The sequence below is a fragment of the Mastomys coucha genome, unplaced genomic scaffold (genome assembly GCF_008632895.1).
Source record: "Mastomys coucha isolate ucsf_1 unplaced genomic scaffold, UCSF_Mcou_1 pScaffold12, whole genome shotgun sequence".
Lineage (NCBI taxonomy): Eukaryota > Metazoa > Chordata > Mammalia > Rodentia > Muridae > Mastomys > Mastomys coucha.
In genome coordinates, this window is record NW_022196894.1 from 31,817,880 (window position 1) to 31,844,571 (window position 26,692).

Sequence of the window (26,692 nt, forward strand, 5' to 3'; positions counted from 1 at the left end):
TATACTCAGTGTGTTGTACAACCAAGGGGCTCCAGAAGTGAAACTGAAACTGTACCCACTGAACAGTTAACTGCCCATCACCTCCTTCCCTGTCCCTGGAAACCACCATTCTGCCTCTTGCCTATGTAAAGTTGACTATTCAAAGTATGCCATATAAGTATTTGTCTCTGTGACTGGGTCATTTTACTCAGCAAAATGTCTCCAAGGTCTATCCGAGCTGGTGTCAGATTTCCTTCCTTTTTTAAAGGCTGAATAATGTTGCAGTATATGTAGGCCATACATTGTGCATTCATTTGTCCATGGGCACCTTTAGCTGCTATGAGCAATGTTATGAACATGAGTGTGTAGATAGGTTTGTGTTCTTGCTTTCAACACATTTCAAAATGCTTCTAGACATGGGACTACTGGGTCAAAAGTTTACATATATACATATACAGCATTTACATCCATATACTGAGACTTTCTACAGTGTTTTCCATAGTTATGGTGAGGTTTTACCTCCCACCCAGCCATCTAGTCATATTAGAACTTCCTCTACATCTTTATAGACACTTGCTATTTTCTGAGATGTGTCCATAACTAAGAGCTATTTTAATAGATCTAAATGTGTCCCATTGAAGCATTGATTCGCATTTCCCTGGTGAGCAGAAATATTGGCTCTCTTCAGTACACCAGCACCTGTGGATCTTCTCTGGTGAAGTATCTATCCAAGCTCTTTGCCCGTGTGTTATTCCAACTGCTTTGCCCTTCCTTGATGAATTCTATGTCTTGATAAACCCCGATGGAATGCCATACTGCATTCCATCACATTTTTCAGGATCCCAAGCCTCATATCTTGGGGTGCTAAGCCCATAACCCACAGAGCATCAGAATCATCAAGGAGCTTGAAATATTGAGGCACATGCCTGAATTTTGGTCTATGGTAGAGTGTGTTATTAAAAACAAAACAAAACGCCTCCAGAGGTCTTTGTCTTTTGTGAGGTGTTGCCCACAGCTACCTGCTGCTAAGACAGTGAGAGGAAGCTGTGGAGAGATGATTAGATCTCAGAAGGCCTAACACTGGAGAGGATCCTGAGAGACCAGGGCGAGGAAAAGAATGTCAAAGGCAGGCCCGCCCCAATTCTGTTACAAAGTCTGGATATTTCTTGACAGCCCTGTGAGTCAACATTGTGCCCTCTCCTGCCCTAGAGGAGGCCCAGGAAAGGAGGGGCAGAAGAACCCTATAGCCATCTAGAAGCCTTCAGGGTAAGTGTGCAGAGAGTGGGGTGGGGTGAGAGCAGTCTGCCTGGCTCCTTGTGGCTTGGGAGAGGTACCGTGCCTTCCTGTGGCCCAGAATATCTTTGGAAGATGGAAACCTGGGCTAGTGCAGAGGTTCTCAACCCAGGCTGAACCTTAGATTCACTTCTTATGCCTCATAAAAGGGTTTCTGGCTCCAGCCAGTTCAGGGTGCTGCCACTCTGGAAGGCTCGCACTGCTTTAACGTTCACGCTGGGTGAAGACCTGTTCTAGGCTCCTTGAGTTCCCTTCCTGAATCGTAGTCCCAATTATCCATACAGCACTTAGTGTATCACAAGTTGTCCTGACCTCACACAGCCTGTGAGGCATCACAGACACACAACCCACAAGAGTTAGCAAGGCTAGTTCCTTTTTCCTGGGAACTGAAGAAGAAATCAATTCTGACCTCCATGTTCTCAGATTGAGGCTGTCCTCTCCTAGTCCACAATGCTGGAGGAATGCATTCTGGGTAATTTCTAATGTGGCATGCCCATTGAATAAAATCAGCAGCTGGCAGGAGAAAATGCCAGGTTGCTAGTAGGTGGCCAGCTGGGATGCAAGCAGGATCAGCTCCCTGGGTCTCTGCTGCTTCCAAATGTGATCTTTTATTCAGGGTACAAGAGTGCCTATGATGGTGGGAAGCTGAGCACGGCCATGCTCATGTCTACACACACACACACACACACACACACACACAGACACACACACACACAGACACACACACACACACACAGACACACAGAGACACACACACACACACACAGAGACACACACACAGACATACACACACACACACAGACACAGACACACACATACACACACACACATACACATACACACACATACACACACACACATACACACACACACACACACACACACACACACACACACACATCCTGTCTCACTCTGTTGCCTAGGCAGCCCCGAATTTGTGGCAAACTTGCTGAGAATCAGCCTCCTAGGAGCTGGGAATATAGGTGCAAGCTGCCAGGCTTGGCTGGGCACCCCTGTTTTCTAGCTCAGCTGGAATGGGAGTGGCTTCACAGATTGCTGCTTTGCAGGCCCAACCAGCCAGCCTGTGCTTGGGAAGAGAGGCCAATCTGCAAATAAAAAGCCATCAAAATGGCTGATGTGGACTGGTGGTCACTTCTGGAAGCCATTGTGGTTGGTGCAATGAGCTAGAAAGTCCTGCAACTGCTTGCCTCTCTCCTTTCTGCTCTTTCCCACCCTGGTCCTCAGCTCCCATTGGGTCATATCTATATAGCTTCTCCTAATCTGTCCCATGGGAGTTTCACCCCGAATGCCTCTCATGATCCTCTGATTCTCCATCTTTGGTTTGATGCTAACCATCTGCACATGTAGTGAGCCCAGCTAGGAGGGTATGCACATATCATTCAGTCATAGGCTGGAAAGGGGGTTGGGGGGGTTGTCAGTGAAAACAACCCATACCTGGGATCTATGAAAGCCAGCTTTCCTGGTCTTTCTCTCCTCTACTGTCTGCACTTTAAGGTCTCTGGCTGGGTTTGTGGGAGTTTGTAGATACTTAACTTTGTTGGACATTAAAGGTGTGTGTGTGTGTTTGTGTGTGTGTGTGTGTGTGTGTGTGTGTGTGTGTGTGAGAGAGAGAGAGAGAGAGAGAGAGAGAGAGAGCTGTTGTCTCATTTTATCCTCACAACAATCTACCCTCCATGGGCCCCACTTTTCCTCACCTAACTTAAAACAGAGACACATACTAATCCTGATTTTAGTCTCCCTTCACACCAAGGATGTCAGAGGCGTTGGTTTCTTCGAAGGAGCCTGCAATTATAAATCCCACACAGCTTCCCTGTAGTGTCTCCTAGATCCTCAAAGGAAAGAAGGGAGAAAGAAGACAGTGGCTCAACTAAGAGTGTGTGTGTGTGTGTGTGTGTGTGTGTAGGAGGAATCAAGGTTTTAGTTTGCATTTCAGATGGAAATCTCCCTGAGGCTGATGAGCTGGGCACTACAAGTATGGTAGTCCACCATCTCCACCTAGTGGTCAGAAGCAGAAATTCATGGTCCCAGTCTTGTGTGTATCAGGCAGCCTGCCCTGGGTCTCATGCACAGATGGGATTCCCATGCATATATCTGACCATTTACACAACTCAGATCCAGACTAAGATTTGGTTCTATATCATTTTTGGGACCTCAGCTTCTTCAAGGAAAGATGCATGAGTTCAAGGCCGCAGTGATTTTGGAAGCCAGTGTTCTTGGACTCCACTGTGAATCAGCCACTTGAAGAGAGCTGGTGTGGTCACCCACTGAGTGGGTAGATGTGGCCTGAGCATCCCCACTGCTAACAGGCACACAGGAGCTGTTATGATGGAGACCACTCTTGGAGAGCCACTACATTTAGTCTCCCTGGCATCAGTAAATAAAAGGCGCATGGAGGGAGCATGGGCACACAGAGAACAGACCAGGGCCTGGATAACAATGATCACTGGCTATTCTTGATTGTCAATTTGACTATACTTGGAATTAACTAAAACCCAAAAATGGAGGGCACACCTTGTGAGAGATTATATGCTTAATCTGAAGTAGGAAGATTCACTTCTAATCTGGATCTTTGAGACGGGAAGGCGCACCTTTAATCCAGATCTTTTGAGATGGGAAAACTCATCTCTAATCAGGGCCATACCTTCTGCTGGAAGCCTGTATAAGGACATGGTGAAAGGAGGCCTTACTCTGCCTGCTTTTTCTGCCTTGCTAGAAAGTCCATTCCTTCACAGGCATTAGAGCCGACTTCCTTAAGATCCTAGGGCATACTGAAGATCAGCTGAGACATCCAGCCTCGTTGGCTGAAGAACTACTGAATTCTTGGACTTTCATAGCCAGCCATTGTTGGGTTAGCTGGACCACACCCTGTCAATTATTCTAATAAATCCCCTTTATATACATGGGATTATTATGTATAAATATCTATCATATATATTCATTCTATAAGTTCTGTTACTCTAGAGAACCCAGGCTAATACACTGAATGCATCAAAGGAAAAGAGTGGTGGGGTAACCTCAGACCCTGAGCAGGGGGGCTAGCCAAGCCCCACTCCACTGAGGCTGCTTACTGGGGTTGCTCGGTCCTCCTGTCAGGGTGCAAGCTCAAATCTAGGTGTAGGAGTGTGCATAGGGAAAGCTGGGAGAGAGCTTAGAGGCCAGCGGTTCAACAATTGTTTCATTGTTTTTAAGATGAGATGGACACAGAAAGGTTGGCTGGCTTCCAAGCCACACAGACACCCTCAGAGAAACCTGGCTCAATCGAAGTGGCCTCTCAGGCCAGTTCCATGGTGCTCAGCCCTGCCACCCCACCCCCTCAGTCGTCCCTACCTTTCACCAAGGGGAAGAAGCAGTCCATTTCCACGCTGCTGCGCGAGTGGGAGATGCACAGGGCGCTGCTGGGGACCAGGCCTTCCTGCGGGGGGCTCCGCTCTGTGGTGCGGACCAGACACCAGCCGGGCCTCTCACTGGGGCGTTCCAGCAGCTCCACAGTCTGCCCCACCTGGATGCTCAGCTCACTGCTGTGGCCTGCGCTGAAGTCCTGGAGGACCACAGTCAGCTCACATCCACCTGAGAGCTTTGGGGTTGGTGGTAGAGGTAGAATGTGAGGGTGTGTGAGTGTGTGCATGTGTGTGTGTGTGTGTAAGGATGGGCAAGAGGGAAGAAGGCAAAGAATGAGTGAAAGCAAAGGGGAGGAGAAAGAAGGAGGAAAGATGGGAGAGGGTAGAAAATGTTTGGAACAAATAGGAAGGAAAAAGGAAAGAAAAAAAAAAAAGGTAATTACCACAGTGTTATTGGCCACTCAGAACGTTCAGGCATAGCCGCTCTGGAGCCTGCCCAGAGCCGGGACTTTCATTCTAATTCCTGGCCTCCTTAGAGTTCCTTCTATTACTTCTTTGCCAAGCTTCCTGACAATTGTGCCTTCAAACCCCTTCCCTGTGTGCCCTGTTCTTCCTTCCAGACCCCGTCCTGGTCCCCACTAACAGCCCTCAGAACAGATGTGCTGGTGTTTGTTTCCAACTCACTCTCACTGGATCTAGGTGAAGTCTGGGGATAATGCAAGCAAGACATGAGCTCCCTTTGTCCTGACCCACAGAGCATCCTTCATCTTTACCCCTCCCCGGAGCCATAAGCCCAAACTAGGCTATGATAACACGAGAAAGAACAGGGCTTTGCTCACAGGCATCTGCCTGGTCCCCGGGGACCAGGGGTTGGGATGAGAAGGGAGAAGAGGAGCCATGCCTTATTTAGGAGCAAACAGTACTGCACTCTATTAAATGACCTACATTTCCCTACTGCAGGGGTAGGGGTGCAGAAGAACAGAACAGGGGAGAAACCCTGGAGGGCAGGAATAGGCCCTACTAGCTGCACCCTGAAGTGACTGCCTCTTCACCTAGGAGTTTGTATCCCTGCCCCCCTTACCTTGGCCTCACATCCATGAGGATCACTTAAGTTTGTATTATGCTCATAGAATGGAGCTCAGAGCCTCCAGCCTGGAATAGTAGCTGTGTTAAGAGTCAGTGATAAAGACAGGAAACAGAAGGGAGGAGGCAAGAGGCCCAGCCTGCCAGCATGTTGCCCTCCAAGGTTCATCCTAAATGTCCAAACAGAGGGAATTCCCATATCGCCCCTGGAGAATTCAACTTTAGTCTATGAAGCTCTGATGAAGGGATTTGAACCATCTGCCGTGGGAGCTATAACAACATGGCCATCCAGGAGGCAGCAGCATCTATACTAACATGACCATCCAGGCAGTGGCATACTGTTCATACTTGTTCTAGGGGACACTTCTACTGGAGGGAGGGTAGGTATCATCATATGTGTGGGGGATTAACCGTCTGACCAGAGCAAAACCTTAGCTACTGAAGGGCTTTGAATGTCAGAACACCGGGATTGAGAAGATGGCTCAGTGAGTAGGTAGGTGCTTGCCACACAAGCATGGGGACCTGAGTTTGGATGCCCAGTATCCATGGAAGAAGCCAGCTATGGTGATACATTTCTGTAATCCTAGAGCTAAGAGGCAGAGACAAGAGGATCCTGTGGGCTTGCTGGACAGCTAGGCTAGTTAACTGGCAAACTTACGCTCAGTCAGAGGCCATGTCTCAGAAAACAAGGTGAAGGATGGTAAAATGAAGACAGCTGACACTGACCTCTGACTTCCAGAGGTCACATATGAATGAGCATACTCTCTTATGATGCACGTGCGCGAGCACACACACACACACACACACACACACACACACACACACACACACACGCACATACACACACGCACACACACATGTATACACACATGGTCATCAGACCAAGGCTGGCTAGCAATTGGTATCTCCCCTATCTAAAGAACTGGTAGGCTATGCTGAATACATCCCATGCATGGGCAAGGTACTGCCACCAGCCCAGACCAGGAAGGGAAACCTGTAGGGCAGAGTTGGACAGGGAAAGAGACAGAAAATCATGGCCGATGGCTCATCTTCTCCACTTAACTTCCTTGGCCCCAACAAATGACCACATAGCTTCTTCCTCTACTTTCCTTGTGCTATCTTCCCAGAGACCGTCAGTGAAGGTTGTTTTAGAAGGGAATAGCTCACATCAGGGTGTGAAAGTACACACAGGAGCCATCCGCAGCTCAAATGCCTGTACGTGTAGGCCCAGAGTTGCCCAGACCTTACTTAGGCTGTGAATGGAAGTCACTTTAGGAGCTCATGAGATACAAACTCCTGGGCTGTGCTTCCCTTGACCAAGCCCCAACCATGAATTATAGCTAACCATTAATTATTCCTAACCATGGGGCTAGGAATCCAAAGATGTGTATTTTAACAGGGACATCCTCCCGTTGTGGTTGTGAAAAGTAGGTCCAAGAAACAATTGCTGAAGGGTTTTCTACAGACACCACATTGAACTTGAACTCAGACCTTTAGTATGGATCCCACACACCTTAAGAATTTGCAACATGGGACACACTTATTTCAGGGATGTGCCCATGCTTGGCAGTAGAGAGGCAGTGACCTAGGGCCCTGATTCTCGGGGTGGCCTATAATAGACCTGGCTGGATTTCAGAATTCTCTCTAACGAGTATTTAGCACTGTCCCTTATATCATGGAAACACAGTTGCATCCTGATATTCCAGCTCAGTCTTTTTTCATTCCCTGGTTACAGCCCAATAGATTGATTCCTTCTCTCACTGATGGGCTCTTTACAGAGAACTAGTCTAGATGACAAAGGAACTCCTTGTATTCTCAATAGTTTCTATGGCTGAGCCTCAGTGGAGGAGCTTCTAGTTTATTCCTGGAGCCATACATACACACACGTGGGAGATGTACCTTGCAGCCTTTAGAGCACACAACTAAGCCAGGGGAAAGCTGTAAGGCCTTTTGCAGGCTGCTGAGGCAGAGCAGAGGAACCCAAGGCTATGGCTGCAAGCAGCTGGTAATTTACAAGCCCATCTACTGTTTTCTAGGGCATGTTCCAAGGCCCATTGGGTAGGGGAGAAGGGTAAGCTTTCCAAATAGGAGGGGAGGGGGATACAGAGCCAAGGTATGTGTCTACAGTTCAAGATCGAGTGATGAGGATGTCGCTCAGTGGTGGAGTGCCTAGCGTGCCAGAAGTACTGGGACCCTTCACTAAGCACAGCAGAACAAGCAACCAACCACAAGGAAAAATCAGTTTCCAAATCAAGATCCAGTGCCTGAAGAAAAGCGCCACTTGGTGGCAATGTTGTGCCCAAAGGTTGCCCAGTTTTCCTACTCAGGAGGATAGGGAGAAAGAGGCTGGAGACCCCGAGTCTTCATAGCACACACCTAACTGTAGACCAACAAAGACGACTATGATGGCTTAAATGTCCATGCACACCTCACCTCGGCGGCCAGATCAAAAAGATTTACTGCACCAGGTCTCACCCTATGGCAAGGATAGAAATGCAGAGTGTCTGCAGAGGATTTAAGCTGTGTTGGGCAGAGCTGACCTTTAAACAGTTCCTTTCCATGTCTTCCCAGAGCTTCAGAAAGGTGTAAGGCCGCTTTGGGGAGTCCAGCTCACACCTGAGCAGCACTGTTTAGAAATCCAGTCAATAGCAGAGAGGAGGAGAGATCTTGGCATACTCACAGTCCCTGCATGTGATCCATTCATGATTTCTTGACTGTGAGACTCACATCAATGAAAGTTAATCTCAAGAGCACGTAGTAACTCATTAAGCAATAAAACCAACTCCCCTCACTATGGCTGCCATATTTATTAGATATGTTTGTGTGAGCATGTTGTGTGCAGAGGTCAGAGGACAACTTAGTAAAGTTGTTCCTCTTCTTCCACCCTCTGGGAACTAGAGTCAGGCTGTCAGATATGTGTGGCAGTGCATTTACCTGCTGAGCCATATCTCTACCCTGACACTTTCTCTGTCTAGACAGCTTTCCCATCTCTGACTGGACTGGTTTCGTGCATCAGCAGGCTTCCCTCAAGGAGGCCCAGGGAGCCTCAGGTTCCTGTTGTTTCTTCCTCTTTCTGTCAGTAGGATTGGAGTGTGGCTCCACTCCACAATCTTCTTGCTGCCTCACTTCCTGGTTCTCCTCCCCCTAACCTCCAATCACATCTGGAAAGTTCTCATTCTCTTAACTAAATCCCTGGTCTCAGGAGCATGAATTGGCTTTATGCTTATGTTGTAGAAATCGTTGTAGGTGGCATCTCCGTTTTAATCCTTTTCCTCCTCATAGCCTCTTTTTATTATTATTATTTTAATTAATTATTATGCATATGAGCACACTGTCTCTCCCTTCAGTCACACCAGAAGAGGGCATCGGATACCATTACAGATGGTTGTGCACCACCATGTGGTTGCTAGGAACTGAACTCAGGACCTCTGGAAGAGCAGTCTTTTAACTTCTGAGCCATCTACCCCTCCTCCTACACCCCCCGGGCCTCTTAAGAACTATTTTAATGCTGTCTTGGCAAATTCTTTGGTTGTTACTCTGCATGTATGTCTTTGTATCTGTTCTCTCTTGGTCCCTCTTAGGTCTACGGAATGAATGCCCTTGCATCTGGCATCATTTGCAGTGTTTCTGTTCAGAGATGATCCCTTTGTGTCTTCTGGTTTTTCTTTTCCTCTGACAGCTTTCTTTCCTACCGTGTGTCTGCTGCTGCACACAGCTTGCCTTCTGCTTTTCTTCTCTTGACTCATTAACCACTGAGATGTAGACAGCCTGCTGTGATAGCCACCCACTTCTCCTTGCCTGTCCACTACCTCTCCCTTTGTTCACCTAATCCTTCCCATGGGTAGAACTCGTCTAAACCCAGGCAGGCAGCGCAGAAGCAGGCCGTACGGATGCCGAGGTCCCCACCCTAATCTCTTTTCTGTTTCTCCCACATAGACATATTTTTCCAGCTAGTTTTGCTTGTCAGTTCCTCAGACTCGAGCTTAGATAGCCTAATCCCTCGCCAGTCTCTCCAGTCTCTCCTCTGACTGGAGCTTAGATAGCCTAATCCCTCGCCAGTCTCTCCAGTCTCTCCTCTGACTCGAGCTTAGATAGCTTGATCCCTCGCCAGTCTCTCCAGTCTCTCCTCTGACTCGAGTTTAGATAGCCTAATCCCTCGCCAGTCTCTCCAGTCTCTCCTCTGACTGGAGCTTAGATAGCCTAATCCCTCGCCAGTCTCTCCAGTCTCTCCTCTGACTGGAGCTTAGATAGCTTGATCCCTCGCCAGTCTCTCCAGTCTCGGAGCTTACCCTCCCCCCTTTTCCTGGCTCTGCACTCATCTCCTCTGGGTGCTTTTAACTCTCTCTTCTGTAGTTGGTGGTCTCTCCACAGATATCACATGGAGTGTTTGCCTCCTCCTCTGATCCACAAAAGGATAAGCCAGTCACTGGTTCCTCTCTTCCATCAGACAATCTTGAGAAAACCAGCTTTGCTGAGCCAACCTTTTTCTATCCTCTACAGTGTGAATGTGGAGTCCGCTTCTCTTCCTTGGCATGCTGCGGATTTCTCAAGATGACCCACTGCTCTTTTTTGACTCTGAGGTACACTTGGGTCCCCTTTCTCCACCTACAATGTTCCCATTGACAAGGCGTTCTCTGTTGACATTGGGAGTGTTCAGAGATGCCCATCCTTCCCCTTGGCTTTCCACAGAAGTATCTGGTGACTCCTTAGGCCACAGGAAGTCCTATCACTCTCTGGTCAAAATTGTGAGCTGCATCATAAGCTCACCTCAGGAGTCTAAGGAAGGATGTGTTGGGGTCTGACAGGACCTTGGCATGAAGTCAGGCATGTTTTGCTTACTCTTTCTTTTTTCTAATCTCAAGTCCTCATTTCTGGAATCTTCCCATTTTATTCTGGTTACCAGTGAGTCCTGGCTGGCCTCTCAGCCCTCATTCTTGATCTCCCAGAACTGGAGCTCCAGATGGTCATGAGCCACTGTGTGGATGCTGAGATTTGAACCTAGGTTCCCTGGAAGTGCTCTTAACCACTGAACCACCTCTCCAGCCCTTGTGCTGAAACTCTTTGGTGCTGTCTACCTGCATTTGCTTAGACTGCTGTGAGTGCAATCCCCTATTTAACCTCTGTCCACATTTCCCCACTCTCTTCCTGCGGGACATTTCTGGTGAGTTGTTCCTATGTTGAGTATTCTCATGGCTTCCTCTACCCTCTGCAGTCTGCCTGTTAGGACCTTCCCTGTGCAGCTGTGCACCTGGTCTTCTTTGTCCTCATACAGGGCCACTTTGAAGCTACCTCTAATAGCCCATCTGCATATAAGGGGATGAGGAGGGACTGAATGCGAGTGATAGGCAGGAGTCACAGAAGAGGGTGTGGACTGAAAAGTTTTCCAGTTCTAATTCTGTTACGGGACTTTTGCTTTTGGTGGTGGATAGCTGCATAAAGTATATTTGATTCTGAAAATGTAAATTTAGTGCAAAGTTTTATAAAGTTAAAAGAAAAATGACTATTTCCCTTAGTTCTATTTTTGCTTGCTTAGCATTTGGAAGTGAAATGAAGCCTCTTTTTAACAAACAGTATGAAGCTGGACAGTGGTGGCACACTCCTTTAATCCTAGCACTTGGGAGGAAGAGGCAGACAGATCTCTGAGTTCAAGAACAGCCTGGTCTACATAGAGACCAGGAAAACCTGGGCTACATAGAGAAACCCTGTCTTGACAAACGGAATGAGCTGCATCGCCCCAGGGAGCCTCTTGTGCTATGCAACAGGAACACAGTTGATCTACCTAACTCTGCCTCCTGAATACTGGTGTTAAAGGTATGTGCCACTACGCCCGGCTCAGCCATCAGCTATTTAGGAAGCTTTGGGATAGCATCAAAACTGTGTATCTTACATAAGAACAAACAAACCATGAACAGTACATAAAGTTGCATACAGAGTTAAGTGACGAAGATCATTATTCATAGGAGCAGATGAAAATGTTAGCCTTGGCTTTGTAGAGCATAGCCCTTTGGTAATTTCCCATCTGCTGCTGCTTCTTTTTTTTTTAACCATTCTGTCCAGTATTTCTCACCTTCCCATTAGTTTTATAACAAAAGTAACAATAATACCAACAACAATCTCCTTGAAAACAAATCAACAATTGTTAACTAGGAGGAAAAAATTGCAGCTATTCTAAGCAGGCATGCTAGCTGGAGGGAAAAGGGGAGTGGGCGGGCAGGTCTCCCACGGAAGCTTTGAGGAAGTATTATTACATGGCTGGCCCTGCCTCCACATGGTTTCAGAATGCTTCTAAACCCATGAGCTGCACAACCAGGAGACTCAGATGAGCTCTTTGGAAATTAAGTCATTCTACAATTTATTGCTGTGGTTTACCTTGTATTGGTTATAATTTCTGAAGCAAATGCGAAAAGCAACATTAGGACGTAGGAATATTATCACACAGCTCTGGGATTTCTTCACTTCGCACGGTTGCCAGGCCACTGCCAGGTCCAATTAAGAGTCTACAATTCGAGATGCCCTTACTCTGTGTGCTCGCACCGGGCGGCGGAGGGAGCCTTTTCATCTCACCGTTTTCTACAGGGCTTAAGGGGCTCCATGGCCTCGAAGGCCTCATGGACTGCACAGTAATTAATAGCTGGAAGAGCATGGGAAGGGGAGTTGCGAGGCCCCAGAGCTTACAGAGCTCTTCTACACGACACTGACTCTATCCCTTTCCTTCTCCATACCTGCATCCTCATTCTTAGGAGAAGAAATTAGACTTGGTGCCCTACTAGCTTTAGCATTCCCTGAGTAGACTGTCTCTGCATTCATGGTGGAAAATAGTCCTGTTTAATCACCTTGACAACTTTTCATGAATGTGTTGTATCATTTGCCACCTACATCTGCGACGCAATAAAAGATCAAGTTGAGTAGAAGTCATCTGAGCTTCACTTTGTCTATCTCCTCAGTCTAGAGCGATGCCTGGCATGTAGTGTATACTCAATGAATACCTACCAAGCATACCTGTGAATGTGTCTCAGGAATTGTTGCCTGATGTGTAGCAAAGCTGAGTGGCTGCAACACTGAGAGCCCCAATGGCTGCAATGCTGAGTGCTCCCATTGGCTGCAACGCTGAGTGCTCCCACGGGCTGCAATGCTGAGTGCTCCCATGGGCTGCAACGCTGCGTGCTCCCACTGGCTGCAATGCTGCGTGCTCCCACGGGCTGCAATGCTGTGTGCTCCCACTGGCTGCAACGCTGCGTGCTCCCACTGGCTGCCTGCCCATCTCCACCACTGTCTCCTAGGCCCTAAGTGCTCCCACGGGCTGCCTGCCCATCTCCACCATTGTCTCCTAGGCCCTATAGTCTGTTTGCCCCAAGATCCTTCCCCTTTTAAATCATCTCACCTTTTTTGATTTGTCTATAACTCTACTAACCTGTAAACTTGACAGAAATTACTTAAGGGTTGAGTTGGAAGAGAATAGGAGATCATGTAGGTGACCCATGTATAAGGGAGATCAATCCGTTTTCATTACGTTTTACATTCTGAATGACAGAAAGTAGACATGATGAAACTATCTGACATGGTAGAACAGAAAGATGAGATAAAGTTCCTGCCCTCAACAAGCTTAGGAAGTAGAAGCCCCAGGCAGCACTGTGTATGTGTATATGTGTGTGCGTGTGTGCACATGCACATGTATGGCCGTGTATATACATGAAGGTAGGGCAGGTAGATGGGTTAAAAGTCTGTAGAGATCCTTAAACTTGCTCTCTATCTTGTCCACCCTGTTCTGGAAAGTTGAAATTCAATGTAGGTCTACAGACAGAAGTGAGGAAATGGCTACTATTGTGTTCCTCTCAGCTCCTAGAACACTAGAAGCCAAATAGAAACATTTGGATAGATTTGACAACCATTTATTGAAGAAGCCAGAGGACTCAGAGATACTCAAATACTGACATTGAGCATCTCCCCACCAAAGCACACCACAATGACACCTACCAGAGAACAGTCCTGCTCCTTATACAAACATCTGGTGTACCTCATGCATGCACACACACCCTCAGCTTCAGAGAAGCCTAACAGAGGTTAAAACAAGTACATATGGAGGATCTGGAGTGCACACAAAGCCGCATATAAGCAGGACACACTACAGTGTGCTTTTTGCCTGGGAGAGTTAAAAAGGGGTATTGTATCCATGAAAAAAGACTATCACAGTTGAAATGAAGCAGTCTATAATGTGCTAGCATTCTGATAATGCCAAGGATAGTTTTTGAGATGGTAGAACAAGAACATAAAGGGTGGAAAAATGAGAGAAAAATTTAAAATATGAGAGAAATAATCAAACAAGTTACAGAGTGGAAAGGAATAAAGTGTAAAGAAGATTTTTCATGATTGAAGAGCAAGAGCTGCTAAATTGACCCGACGTTTCAAGAAGCTGATAGGAAGAGTTAAAACCCCATCCTGGAGCCCGGAACTAGGAAATATTTTACAAAAGGCTATCCCAAAACCTTCTGAGGACAGAGGAGGAGGAGTCAGGGGAGACGCAGCAATCAAGCCCTTCAGTAACAGCAGATTTCAAAAGTGAAACAAATAGAATGGAGAACTCCTCCAAAATTCAGAGGAGGAATCCTTCTGCTCCTGGGGTTCCTGGCCCTGATCAGAGCAAAGCTGACAGGCGTCATCAAAACAGCAGAGTCTCACACGCCCTATGTCCTTCATCCACAAGCATTCAATAAATTTTTTTTTTTTTTGCTTTTTTTTTTTTTGACATGGGTTTTCTCTCTGTGTAGCCCTGCTGCCTTGGAACTCACTCTGTAGACCAGGCTGGCCTCGAACCCAGAAATCCACCTGCTTCTGCCTCCCAAGTTCTGGCATTAAAGGCATATACCACCACTGCCTGATTTATTCTCTATCTTTAAGAAAAATTATTATTTTTACATGCACCCACTGTCTGTTCTTTATCTCTGCCCCTCCCCAGGCATCAGAGAACACAGAGCAGATGTTGAATTTAGTATGAGTATTACAGATAGTGGCAGCCACTCCCCATTTCTTTTGTACTTCTTTGCCTCTGGAGAGCCCACACAAGTTTACCAACAGAGATAGGCCCAGGAGGGCTAAGCAGGCAGAGCCTTCACCCATGGAGGCGACATTCCCACCGAGAGAGAGGCCATTCCAGCAAGCCTTGAGCTTGACCAGTGCTGTCTACACCATGGCTCTGTGCCTGTGGGAGGACATTTCCTGCATCACAGGAATGGGGAAAGGCTATGAAAATGCCAGCTGACCTTCAGAAGAGGCAGCAGAGGTGGCTGGGGGAAACCTGAGATTAGAGGGAGGGACAAAAGCTGTGAGTTTCTCTGAATGCCTCCAGATGGCCCAGCAAAGCATCTACTGTCATAGGACACTAGAGAGGTGAACATAGGAGGAAACCGGGCCAAAGACCAGAAGTAATTGTTTTCACAGGGCAGAGCGTGATCAAGCCTCAGATGTTCAGATGTGGGCTCACAAGATGACCCTTTCTGATCACCATCTCCCCTCCTGCTCCACTCTGCACGTGCAGACACACGCCCTCTAGACATCCTTGGCTACGGCCCCCTAGTCTGCATGCTTGTAAAGCGCAGCTTTATCTTCCCATCCTGGCCTTACTATTTGGACCTATTTTGCAGGCACTGTTGGCCACTAGAGAGCAGCAACAGCTAGGAGTTAGAAAAGGAAACTACTAACTTGCTTAGCAGAAGGCAGGCTCTGAAGAGAGTCCTGCCCAGCTGATACAGAAACCACAAGGAAGCCATTGTATACCACAGCTGGTGTGTACCAGGTGCTTACTGTCTCTTGGGAAGGAATTCCTAATTAGGAAATGAGCAACTAGAGACTAGGGCAAGTTGTGGGGTCTGATTATAACCTTAGCAACTGTGAGCCAGGATTATTCTTCTCTTCCTCCTCCTCCTCCTCCTCCTCCTTTTCTTCCTCCTTCTCTTCTCTTTCCTCCTCCTCCTCCTCCTTCTTTTCTTCCTCCTTCTCTTCTCTTTCCTCCTCCTTCCTGCATTCCTCCCTATGGCTTATCATGGACTAACCACATGCCCACCCAGATCTCAAAATATATTTGGATAAACTAGTTGAGATAACTATACTGCTCTGGCAGCACTGTAAATTACTAATTCTTTCTTTTGTCTGCTGGTCAGCCCCGTGCTAACCTTAGTCCTCACTGCCAACCTAAGCTTTTCTGTAGGTGCTTCTTTATGGGACGCTATGTCTACTCATCTCAGAATGTCAGCCACTTTACATGTGGCCCCTAGTCTGGCAGCACATCCTGGAATTCTGGATCTCCTCATACTCCCAACTTGTTCGGCTTCCACCTCTCCAAATATTTTCTCTACTTGGTTTCTGGATGGTGCCTTGGATATGTCCTGGTCATTTCTGCCCCTGGACTTGATGATGGGCAACCTTCCAACTGAGATAGTTTTCCATTCCTCTTTGCTCCGTGAGGTCATGGTTCCTATATCCTCATATGTCTTACATTCTTTGATGGAGATCTTTACAGGGGGATTTCCCATCCTGAACTACTTTCGGAAGTTCCATAGACTTTAACAGTTAAGACATGAGACATGTCCCACATTTTAGATGAGTTGTGCATGTATGTATATTATAAAACTATATTCTGGCTCAGCTTCTGAACTATCATTTTTATGGTGGATATTTTTTTTGGGGGGGGTTAAAGATGGAGGCATTTTATATATTTCTCTATATAGCCTAAACTTTGGCTCTCCAGGAACTCACTATGTAGACCAAGCCTTGAACTCACAGGTATCTACTTGCCTCTGCTTCCCAAATGCTGAGATTACAGGTGTGCACCACCATGTCTAGTTTTATAGTGGATTATTAACTTTATCAACTTCCCCTTTTCTATGGTACTGTTTAACAATAGAGTAGCCTACAGCTCCATGGTTTGTTATCATTAAAAAGAACTCTCTCTCTCTCTCCCTCTCTCTCTCTCTCTCTTTCTCTCTCTCTCTCCTGTGTATGAATACCTGTGTGTGCATACATGTGTATTTACTAAGAGCTAAGGGGATCTCACTGTCTCCTTACAATTTTTGCCGTTTTGAGCTCTTCTTGCTATAAGGTAAGTCAGTGTTTCCACTCTACCTGCGATGCACCTGCTGGTGGTGATGGCTATGGGAACTGCTCAGGCTAAGAGCCATTAAGATAACATGGTGATTGAGAATCTGCGTTTGAACTCAGCAACTCTGGGTCTGAACTGAAGTTCTATTACAGACTGGATGTGTCATCTGGGAAATGTTAGCGGTATGCATGTGGTTTTTCCCCAAGGTTCAGTTCCTCACTGAATATGCCCCACTTGAATATGAAGTGCCAGAATAATAGAGGGATGTTCATTGAAGGACTGTGTGAGGGAGCAGTTGGAGGCACCTGAATGGCATGGCTGGTTGAGTCTCTGAGGCTGCATGTGATGTTCCTTCTAGGCCAGCCAGTACCTGGTCCTGCTAAATAGCTCAGTGGTGTGGAGCAGCCAGGGCTAAAAACATAGGATTTTGCCTCCCTTCCTTCTGACAACCATGGCTGGGTAGTGACCATGATGGTGGTGGTGGTGAGGCTTTACAGAACAGTAAGATGCAGCTCCCAGTAGAACGTTTAAACTAGACTTAAGACTTAACAACTTTGGCTACGGGAAAAGTCAAGAGTGTATACCTACCAAGAAGCAGGGGTGGGAGATTTTATTCACTTTTAAATATGAGCCAATTATATCAAACAGGGATTGAGAACAGACAGATCATTTCAGGGAGGGAAGAGAAAATTTGATTTAAACATATTTAACATTTCATTATTCATTTCTTTCCTGTGCTGTTTCCTCTGGGTTTTGAAGTACACTGACTAGAGTAGACCACCTTGGGTTGAAACATGTCCTGGATGGGATCATAAGTCAGAGAGGGAGGGTTTGGTGATAGAAATTCAAGGCTCTGAGAACACCCTTGATGCAGTTGAGAGTTCCTTGTGATAGTTCTCAGGAGGAGAACAGATTCTTTTATATCTTTGCAGAAAACCAGAATGCTCTGGTTTGAGGATGCTCTGGGCCTCCTTTCAGCATCTGGGAGGCAGAGGAAGCTCTTAGTCAGGGATGGCCAGTGACAACAGCTTCAGAATCTATTATCACATCAGTGAGGAAAGGCATATCCAGGTGGAGCACAGAGCTCGCAAATAAGAGAGAGCATGTCTACCATGGGCACCACTGTGGTAGAGCCTTTCAGAGAGACTGGGCTTCAGGGTGGCAAAGGGGGCTCCCTTAGGGTGGCACAAGCCTTGGTTAGACCCCAGACCTGTCTCAATGGCACAGGTGAGCAGTGACTAATGACAAACCCATGATAAAGCTGGAGCCATCTTTGAAGCAGGTGCAGCTCTGCCTTCTCTCTCAGCCTCTGAAGAGAACTCAGGCTAGGGCATGCTGCTCTTTTGGCCAAGGGCAGGGGACAGAGGTTCTCATCTATTGGGCTTTTACAACATTGCAGTGTCTGTGTGCAGTTCTGAGACTTCTGCATAGCTATGGATCATAGCTACACAAAGATTTTTTTCTTTTTAATATCAGTCATGTGGTTTAAGCAAGGAAAGGTGTTCTATACGGCAGAGCAGGGGACAAGCATAATAAGAAAATCAGGATTCATTCCCTTAGCATAAAATTACTACATGTCTGCCACCAAGGCCATAGAATTTCCCAGGGCCTAACACTGACCTCAGGCTGTCCATCAAAGGAGTGAGAACACAAGGAACCCCAGGATCTGCAGAGTCTTCCCCTCTGGTAGGATTACTGGGTAGTGTAGAGCAAACAGATTTTAGGTTATGTCGGTATGTGTAGGAGCCTGTCCAGGTAACATACTCTGAAACAGAGCAAGGCTATAAAGAAAATGCTCAGATTCCTAACCCCCATGTCTGACGCTCTCTTCCACTTGCCTCTCTGAGCTTAACGTTTGCCCTGAAAACCTACCATCCACAGACCCAGGCACACAATGACCAATCCCTGGATTTTCACGTGTCCAGTGGCCCTTTCTGCCTGGAGCATCCTTCTCCCCAGTGCCAACCTGAGAAGATGTCTTGCTCTTTTAGGCTTGAGTTCAGTTTCCTTACTACTATATTATCTCACATATATGTTGAACATATAGGTGCAGAAAGCTTGCTGTCCGCAGGACATGGGAACTCAGCACCAAAGGGAAACACTTCTGTCCACCTGGAGTTTGTATTGAGTAGAAAACAGTCAACAAATGTTAGTGACAAGTGCTGAAAGACAGCACAAGGGGGCGCTGTTTACGGACCACGCTGGTGTGTGATGTAGGGGGTATAGAACTCGTTATAACCTAGGGCTGCAGAACTGCCTCCGTTCTATGTGTTCTCATGTACATCAGGCACCTTTATGAAACTAACATGAGCTCCGTCCCTGTTACAGTTCATATCTCGAATGCCTCCATGGGTTCATGTTTGAGTACTTGGTCTCCAGCTGGTTTCGGGGGGTTGTAAAACCTTTGGGACTTGGGGTTTTTGGAATAGGGTAGGAGTGGGTCACTAAGGGTGGGCATTTAAGGACTGCATCCACCACCAGTCTAGCTCTGTGTCTCCTGGCCCAGTCACTATGGGAAGAACTCTGTCATACTCTCTTGCCACCAGAGCTACTACCATGCCTTCCCTGCCGTAATGGGCCATACTCTCTGACACCATGAATCAAAATAAACTGTTTTTCATTTAAATTGTTTCTGTCAAATATGTTGTCATAGCAACAAGAAAAGTTGCTACTGTAGATCCTGAATGGTAGCACTTTCCATAAGCTCAGGTGACAGTAATACGGTATTTAGTACAGTGTGTACACTATGCTATTTATTACGTTTATATTATATTATTTATCTCATGGTGATATTTACCAGAAGTTTAGGTACCTAGACAGTCTTTTTTCTTTTTCTTCTTTTTTAGGGGGTGTAGAATCTTACTATGTAGTCCTAGATGGCCTAGAACTTACTGTGTAGCTTAGGCTACCGTTCTAGCTCACAGAGGTCTATATGCATCTGCCTCTGTCCTAGGATTAACAGTGTGTGCCACCATTTTTAGCACAAGCTTAGGCACCCAGCTACAGAATTTAAGGGCAGGGCTCATGTAAGTGTCTGATACTGCCACTTGTTTTCTGTACATTTGGGTCACTCTGTAACTTGAACTGGGGTCCCCTAAGACTGTATCTTCAAACCTGCATCTGCTCATTCAGTTTCCTGAACTGAAAGAAAACCCAGTGGCAGAACTCAGAACTGTGTGCACCTGGGCCCATGGCTTCCCTTTAGCTTCCTATCCCTTAGCCCATTCTCGCATTTTTACTCTTCTGTCTGTGACAAGCAATTTCTTCATATTCTCCTGAGATGGTGCTGTCAAAAATTAATTTCCCTTCTACAGATTACTTCTGAATGAGGATTATCTTTAATCAAGTAACTTTAAAAGACTTTATCTGTTATAAAAATTCATTTGCAGAGAAAGTACAGCAAGCACCAAAGGTGCATTGTTCCCAGAACAAACACATAGATAGGTCCTTCGACATTCTCTTTTTGTTCCCCACCTCTCTCCTCCTCCCTCCTCCCCGTCCTTCCTATAACTCCCCTTCCCTCTCTCTTCCCCACTTTCACAATAGACTCTATGTAGCTTGAATGTAGTCCAGGCTAGCCTTGAACTCAGGGTCTTCCTGCCTCAGTCTCCCAAGTGCTGAGAGCACAGGCGGGAACCTTCACAAACAGCTTGATAGCTGGTAGAGGCTGCCTTCTCCTCTCCTCCTAAATGCACTCAGCAACTGTTTCTGGTAAGAGGACGGTGGCTGTGCTGATGTGGGACTTCTGAGGCTGAAAGATAGGGACCCGCAGCTCCCTCTTGTTCCCTTGGATCACTTGCTTTGAGGGAAGCCCACTGTTCTGTCATAAGGATAAATCTACAAATCTACAGAATCCACTAGGCAAGAAACAGCCTAGTGACAAGAGCCCAGCAATTGAGCAGTGAACGGCAAGCCTATAGGGAGGGAGCCCTGCTGCTGCACTCACCCCACCCTCAAGAGAAATCTCATATAAGAACTGCTAGCCAAGTGCCCCAGAAAGTTCCAAATAAATGCTTTTTGCTTCAGGTCTCTTAAGTTTTGAGGGAATGTGTCTAAGTGAGACTTCATGACCTACTGCTAATATTGAGGAAGCTAACTATCTGTTTTTCTTCTCAAACAGAGGAGACCTGGGTCAGGAGACTAAGGACTGGCAGCTGAAATGCCATTGCTCTTTGACACACTAGAGGAGCAGTGTGCCTGGGTCAGCCATGTAGAAAGCCACAAGAATGATGACTCCACCCCCCACCCCCCCCCCCCATCCCTGTGCTACTTCTGCACAACAGGGGTCAACAGCTGAGCTGCAAATCCAAGCTTTGGCTGGGATTTGATGAGGAGGTGATGTTCAACTTAGCAAGAGCTACCAAAGCACACAGAGGAGAGGAACAGAAAGCTATATCCTTTTCATGGGTATGGTACTTTGTAGCTGTGGTGGTTTGAATGATAAATGATCACCAAAGTCTCAGGCATTTTAATACTTGGTCCTCAATTGGTGGTGCTCTTTGGGTAGGGCTAAGAAGAGTGATCTTGTGGCAGAAGTATGTCACTGATGCGTGTGTGTGTGTGTGTGTGTGTGTGTGTGTGTGTGTGTGTGAGCTTTAAAATTTCAAAAATCTTGTGCCATTTCCAGTTTGCTGTCTGTCTCCTGCTTTCAGTTTCGGGTGTGAAGTCTAAATTCTCAGCTTCCTGTTCCAGCTACCATGTCTGCCACTTGCTACCATGTTATTCCTGTCATTATGATAGGTATCCCCCTGGGACCATAAGCCCAAATAAACGCTTCTGCAAGTTGCTTTGATTGTGTCACCTTATCACAGTGATAGATGCATAACTAATACAGTAATCAACAAAATGCTTCCATGTCTACAATTTCAGTTTACTCTCATAATACTCCACTTTCCAATTAGTAGGCTGAGGCTCGCAGAGCTTACGTGATCCATTCAAAGTCACATAGCCACTAAGTTCCAGCATTGAAGACTGAGCAACGCATTCTCCGCTGCTAAATTCCATTTCCCATTACTTTCAGATGCCTTCCTGATGATCTGCGTACTCAGCCATGTACACTAGAGTAGGTGGACTAAGGGCTTTCTGTGATATGGCTGCAATTTCCTGTATGAAAAGACTTCCTGGTATAGCTGACGACAGTGCAGGCTTGAGGCAGTGACATTTATTGCCTGAGTCTAGTCCCTTTGTGCTCACAAGTGAGTGGACCAGGATGAATGACAGACACATGATATGGCCGAGAGCACAAAGATGGCTAACTCAACAAATTCCCATCTGTCAGGAATGTGAGATAGGAAATATTAAGTGAACAAGCATTTACCTGAGGAGGAGAAGGTTGCTTTGGGGAGGAGAGAGGCCAGTGGGGCCACAGTGTGCTATTGTCAAGCTCTAGGAGATCACAGAGACTAAGCAGAGGGTGAGGGTAGAGTGCAAAGCCTGCATGTGAGACGGACAGATGGCAAAGAGACAAAATGGAGTGTTGGCTGGAGGCTTTGCTCCATGCCTTGTGGATTCTTGGTAGGGCTGCCGGGGAGAGGAAGGTAAACTGGGCCAGCAAGCAAGGCCCCTCTAACCATCTTGATCTAGGACCATTCAATAGATACAGGCTCCTCCGGTCTATAAGTTCCACAGTCACAAGTTCCCAGTGCCCATGATGTCTGCTATGCTTGCATGGATTCCTGGTAAGATCTAATCCAAATCTGAACTGTCTTCAGAGAGTTCTTTTCCTAGGGATTAAATGTAACTAACTCAAGCTGGCATGACTGATGTAAAAATGTAAAAACCAACTGGATGCTAATAAGGCATTTTCTAAAACGAAATACATATACACAAAGACCGACAAAGAGTCTCACAGCAAACTCTCCCAATGCTTAAGACTGCTTGTATTTCATGAAAGGAAGTGAGGTCTACTCCAAGAGAACACACTGTGACTGGGAACTCACCAACTGTTGTTAACACACAGCTCCAAATGGTACTTAAGAGGTGATGATGACAATCTGTTCAGGGTGGTGAGAGTAGTACAAGGAAGGACAACTTGTGTACACACAGTTGGGAGCTAAGTGGTATAGTCAGGGAAGTAGGCTCATGAACCCTATGTGGACATTGTAATGGACATAAACTAGTGTTTCCTGAAAGACTGTGATTAGCTAAAATGGTGTCTTCTGGGTGGCCTTTGACCTACCAAAAGGTGATCTTCATAGCTCCAGAACACAGAGAATGTCAAGCGTTCTGGACTGAAAAGAAGGGCTCTGGGCATGCTAGCCTAGATCTGTGGCCTGGACAAGCAAATCTATTTTCTTTTCTTTTCTTCCCTTTTTATTTCTTTTCCTTTCCTTCCTTTTCATTCTTTCTCTCTCTTTCCTTCCTTCTCTTTTCCTCCCTTCCTCTTCCTCCTTTTCTGCTTAGTTTTTTCTTTTTCTTTTTTTTTTTGAGACATGATCTTACATAACACAAACTAAACCTTGACCTTGCAATGCAATTAAGGATGGGTCTGAACTTCTGATTCTCCTGCCTCTAACTTCTAGATTACAGAGATTACTGAGATGCACCACAATGCCCTGTTTGTTCAGTGCTGGAGATCAAACTAGGACTTCATGTATGTTCTGCAAGCATACTCTACCAACAGAGCTATACTCCCAACTCCATGATGAACAATTTCATCTTTTCCCCAGTCATAGTTACCCCATTATCAAAAATATGGGCTTACTTAAAGATATTTAAGGTAAGTATAATTATAAAATGATCTAATGTATGATCAGCCACATATCCCACATGTGGCTAGTCATCCACTAGACATTCTCATTAGACACCGCAGCCATATTCCCATTTCATGTCTACCTCCTCCCCTCCCCCAAGTGTCCTCCTCCAGGACACAGGGTTGGTTACTTGGTCCTAAAGGGACTCCAGTGAATGACTAAAAATAGAAGAAACTTCATTGAACAGCTCATTTCTTATGTCATTTACATTTAAAATAAATCAAGGTTGAACGGATAAGATTGCACAGTCTACTCTTGTCATCCTTTGTCTCTCTCTCTTTCTTTCTTTCTTTTTTCTTTCTTTCCTTTTAAAAAGAGTTATCGGTTTGTTTTATGTATATGAATACACTGTAGCTGTCTTCAGACACACCAGAAGAGGGCAATGGATCCTATTTTTACAGATGGTTGTGAGCTACCCTGTGGTTGCTGGGAATTGAACTCAGGACCTCTGGAAGAGCAGTCGGTGCTCTTTACCACTGAGCCATCTCTTTCAAAGCCAAGCTGGGATGCTTAGTTCCCTTCTCGAAGGCTTTCCTGTAAAACTGCCAGTGGCAATGCCCTCTTCTTTCTTTAACACCCCACTAAAGCTGGGGCATAATATCCAGCTCCCCTCCCTCCTGGTTCAGTGCTGCACTCTAAGCTGTCTGCCTGCTGGGAGTTAGGCAGGTGCATCTGGACCAGGAGGAGGGGATGTCAGTGAGGTGGATGGGCAGCTGGGCACAGCGACCACAGAATTATCTTCCTCATCTTCTAGTGGACACACGGTGCTTTAAAGCTTCCAGCCTTTCTCTCTCAGTTTGGGGAGGGTTGGAATTTCAGAGGATCAGGAATTTTGGAGAGAGGTGCTCAGAGAGTCCCCAGAAAGCACAGGCAGCCTAAGTGAGGGGTGGGGGTGGGGTGGGGGAGGCTTATGGTGCATTTTAATGTCCCCCACAAGGATGTGAAGGGGAGTTTTTTCTAAAACCCTTCAAAACCATTTTAGAATAATTTTGAAATCCCCATCTGACTGTCTCTCCTGGTTCTTCTTTCTCTGGCAGATCACACCCCCACAGTGACAGCCTTTTGGGCATCGAGGAGCTTGGTGTCACCATCCCGCCTATGACAGTATGGGAAGCTAAGTGGAGTTTGCTCACTCCAGGTAGAACCCAGGTAGATAGAGGACCTGGGTTCATCACTGGCTGTTTCTGGCTGATTTTCTCATCTATAAAACTAGAACATTGGGTATCTGAGAAAATATTTTCTAAACCTCTTTAAGCTCCAACTCTGTGTTCTGAACCACAGCTTCTCCTGTGTGGGGTGGGGACAGAGAGTGCCAAGGACTCTGGGCAAGCGAGTGGGCCGTTCTGAACTCTGTGGCTTTGCTTCAGCAGTGTCATCTTGAAAGGCCTTCTGAGATTACAGTCCTTTACATTGCAAAGCTCTTCTTAAAGAAATGCAGGGATAAACCTTACCTCCTCCTGGTCTACCAGACAGCATATCCTAGCTCTAGTTTAGATTTCTCTCAGGAAAAATTCCCTTATAGAAAGTTCTTGTGTCTACATTCAGTGTCCTTGTCCCCAAGGACACCTAGCATTGCTTTCGGAAATCATCCCAACTGTTGACTCACTGACTCCCAATGTGGCCACATGTCCTGGCCCTCCAACCACATAGCACTACTCAGAGCAACAACACAAGTCATGTTGACTACTTTGGCCAAATAGCCTCTCTCTCTCACATACGCACATCATATACACACCAGTCGTATTAAATGTGATCTTTCTTGGTTCCTGTCAAGGTCATGAAAAATCTTCCCACCCACTGCAGGAGATGGCATGACAAGGCTCACACACTTTTTTTTTTTAATGTTGTCATATCCTCACAGTTGTCAAAGGCTTGGGAGCTATTTAAAGCCAGCATGCTGGCCCTTCTGCTTTGAAGACACACTCCTGCCTGACACCTCAGTGAGCAGTCAGAGGTTTCTCATTGTCTACGGCTCCATTTTTGATTCTTCACTGACTTCTAAACACTACATAAGGAGAAGCTTTTCATCAGCAACTATCTTGCCTACTCCTTTCTGAGGGGAGAGGTCATGGGATGTGGTTGAGCAAGCTCACGCTCTTCTATCCTTTGTTGCCTAGAGAACCAGGTCCATGTCTTTGCACCTGTGCTTCATGGCTTGGAGGAGACAGTCTTCCCAACTCTCCAATGCATCTGCTGTAGAGATGGAGCCTTGGCTTCAGAGCACAGCCACCCTTGCTGATTTTTAAACACACTCAGCATCTCCCTCAAGTCCCTGCCTCTTACCATGCTGCTCCCTTACTCTGGAATAAGTAAGCATGCCTTCCTCTAAACAACACAGCCAGCACCTTCTGGAAACCTTTTCCACCTCTAAGCTCAACTCCAAGGCAAAGAGCCTTCCCTACAGTCATCTCTTCTGTAGTCACCCCTATATGTGCCACCGACACCAGCAGGCCATAGATTTTCTACCTCACTCAAGTCAATCCTAAGAGCTATGGGTGACAGCTGGGTGACAGGGTCTCATGAAGGCAGATAGGGGAAATTTGGGGATGCATTTTAATCACCATTATTATTATTATATTTATTATTATTATTATTTGTATGTATGTTGAACATACATATGTACATATGTACGTATGTGCATCTATTTGGTATATGGCCTACATGTATGTCTATGTGATCCATTGGAACTTGAGTTACAGACAGTTGTGAGCTGCTATGTGGGTGCTGGGAGAGCCGTCAAATGCTCTTAACTGCTGAGCCATTTCTCCAGCCCCTACTATTTTAATTTTGATCAGGACAGAAAAAATGAATTCAAAGGTATCCTGGATCTGAGGATCTTATATCTTGTTGAAAAGAGGGAGAGAGGGAAGGAATACCACAGAATTAATCATGAGATCACCCAGCAGCAGTGCCTGAGCCCAAACGGGCTCCATCTAAGGGCCCAGAGGAACTGAAATTCACTCAGGCCGTCCCAAAGCAGTTTTGGAAAGTCAGATTCTGCTGGTCTAGGTAGAGCCTAGGATCTTCTAAGAGAAAAGAAAACTAAGAGAAAAGAAACCAGCCTAACAAAACAACCCTGAGATTCCACCCCACACCAGTCAGAATGGCTAGGATAAAAAACTCAGGTGACAGCA

The 26,692-nt window shown here is 46.3% G+C and overlaps 1 protein-coding gene across 16 annotated transcripts in view; it reads right to left on the reverse strand.

Moving 5' to 3' along the window:
* Positions 1 to 26,692, reverse strand: part of Kalrn (kalirin RhoGEF kinase) — a 604,914-nt gene that overhangs the window by 141,465 nt on the left and 436,757 nt on the right. For all 16 annotated transcript variants that reach the window (XM_031363740.1, XM_031363737.1, XM_031363736.1 and 13 more), the window contains exon 34: positions 4,621 to 4,867. In XM_031363740.1, coding sequence (XP_031219600.1) covers positions 4,621 to 4,867 — 247 coding nt within the window. The remainder of the gene's footprint in view (positions 1 to 4,620; positions 4,868 to 26,692) is intronic.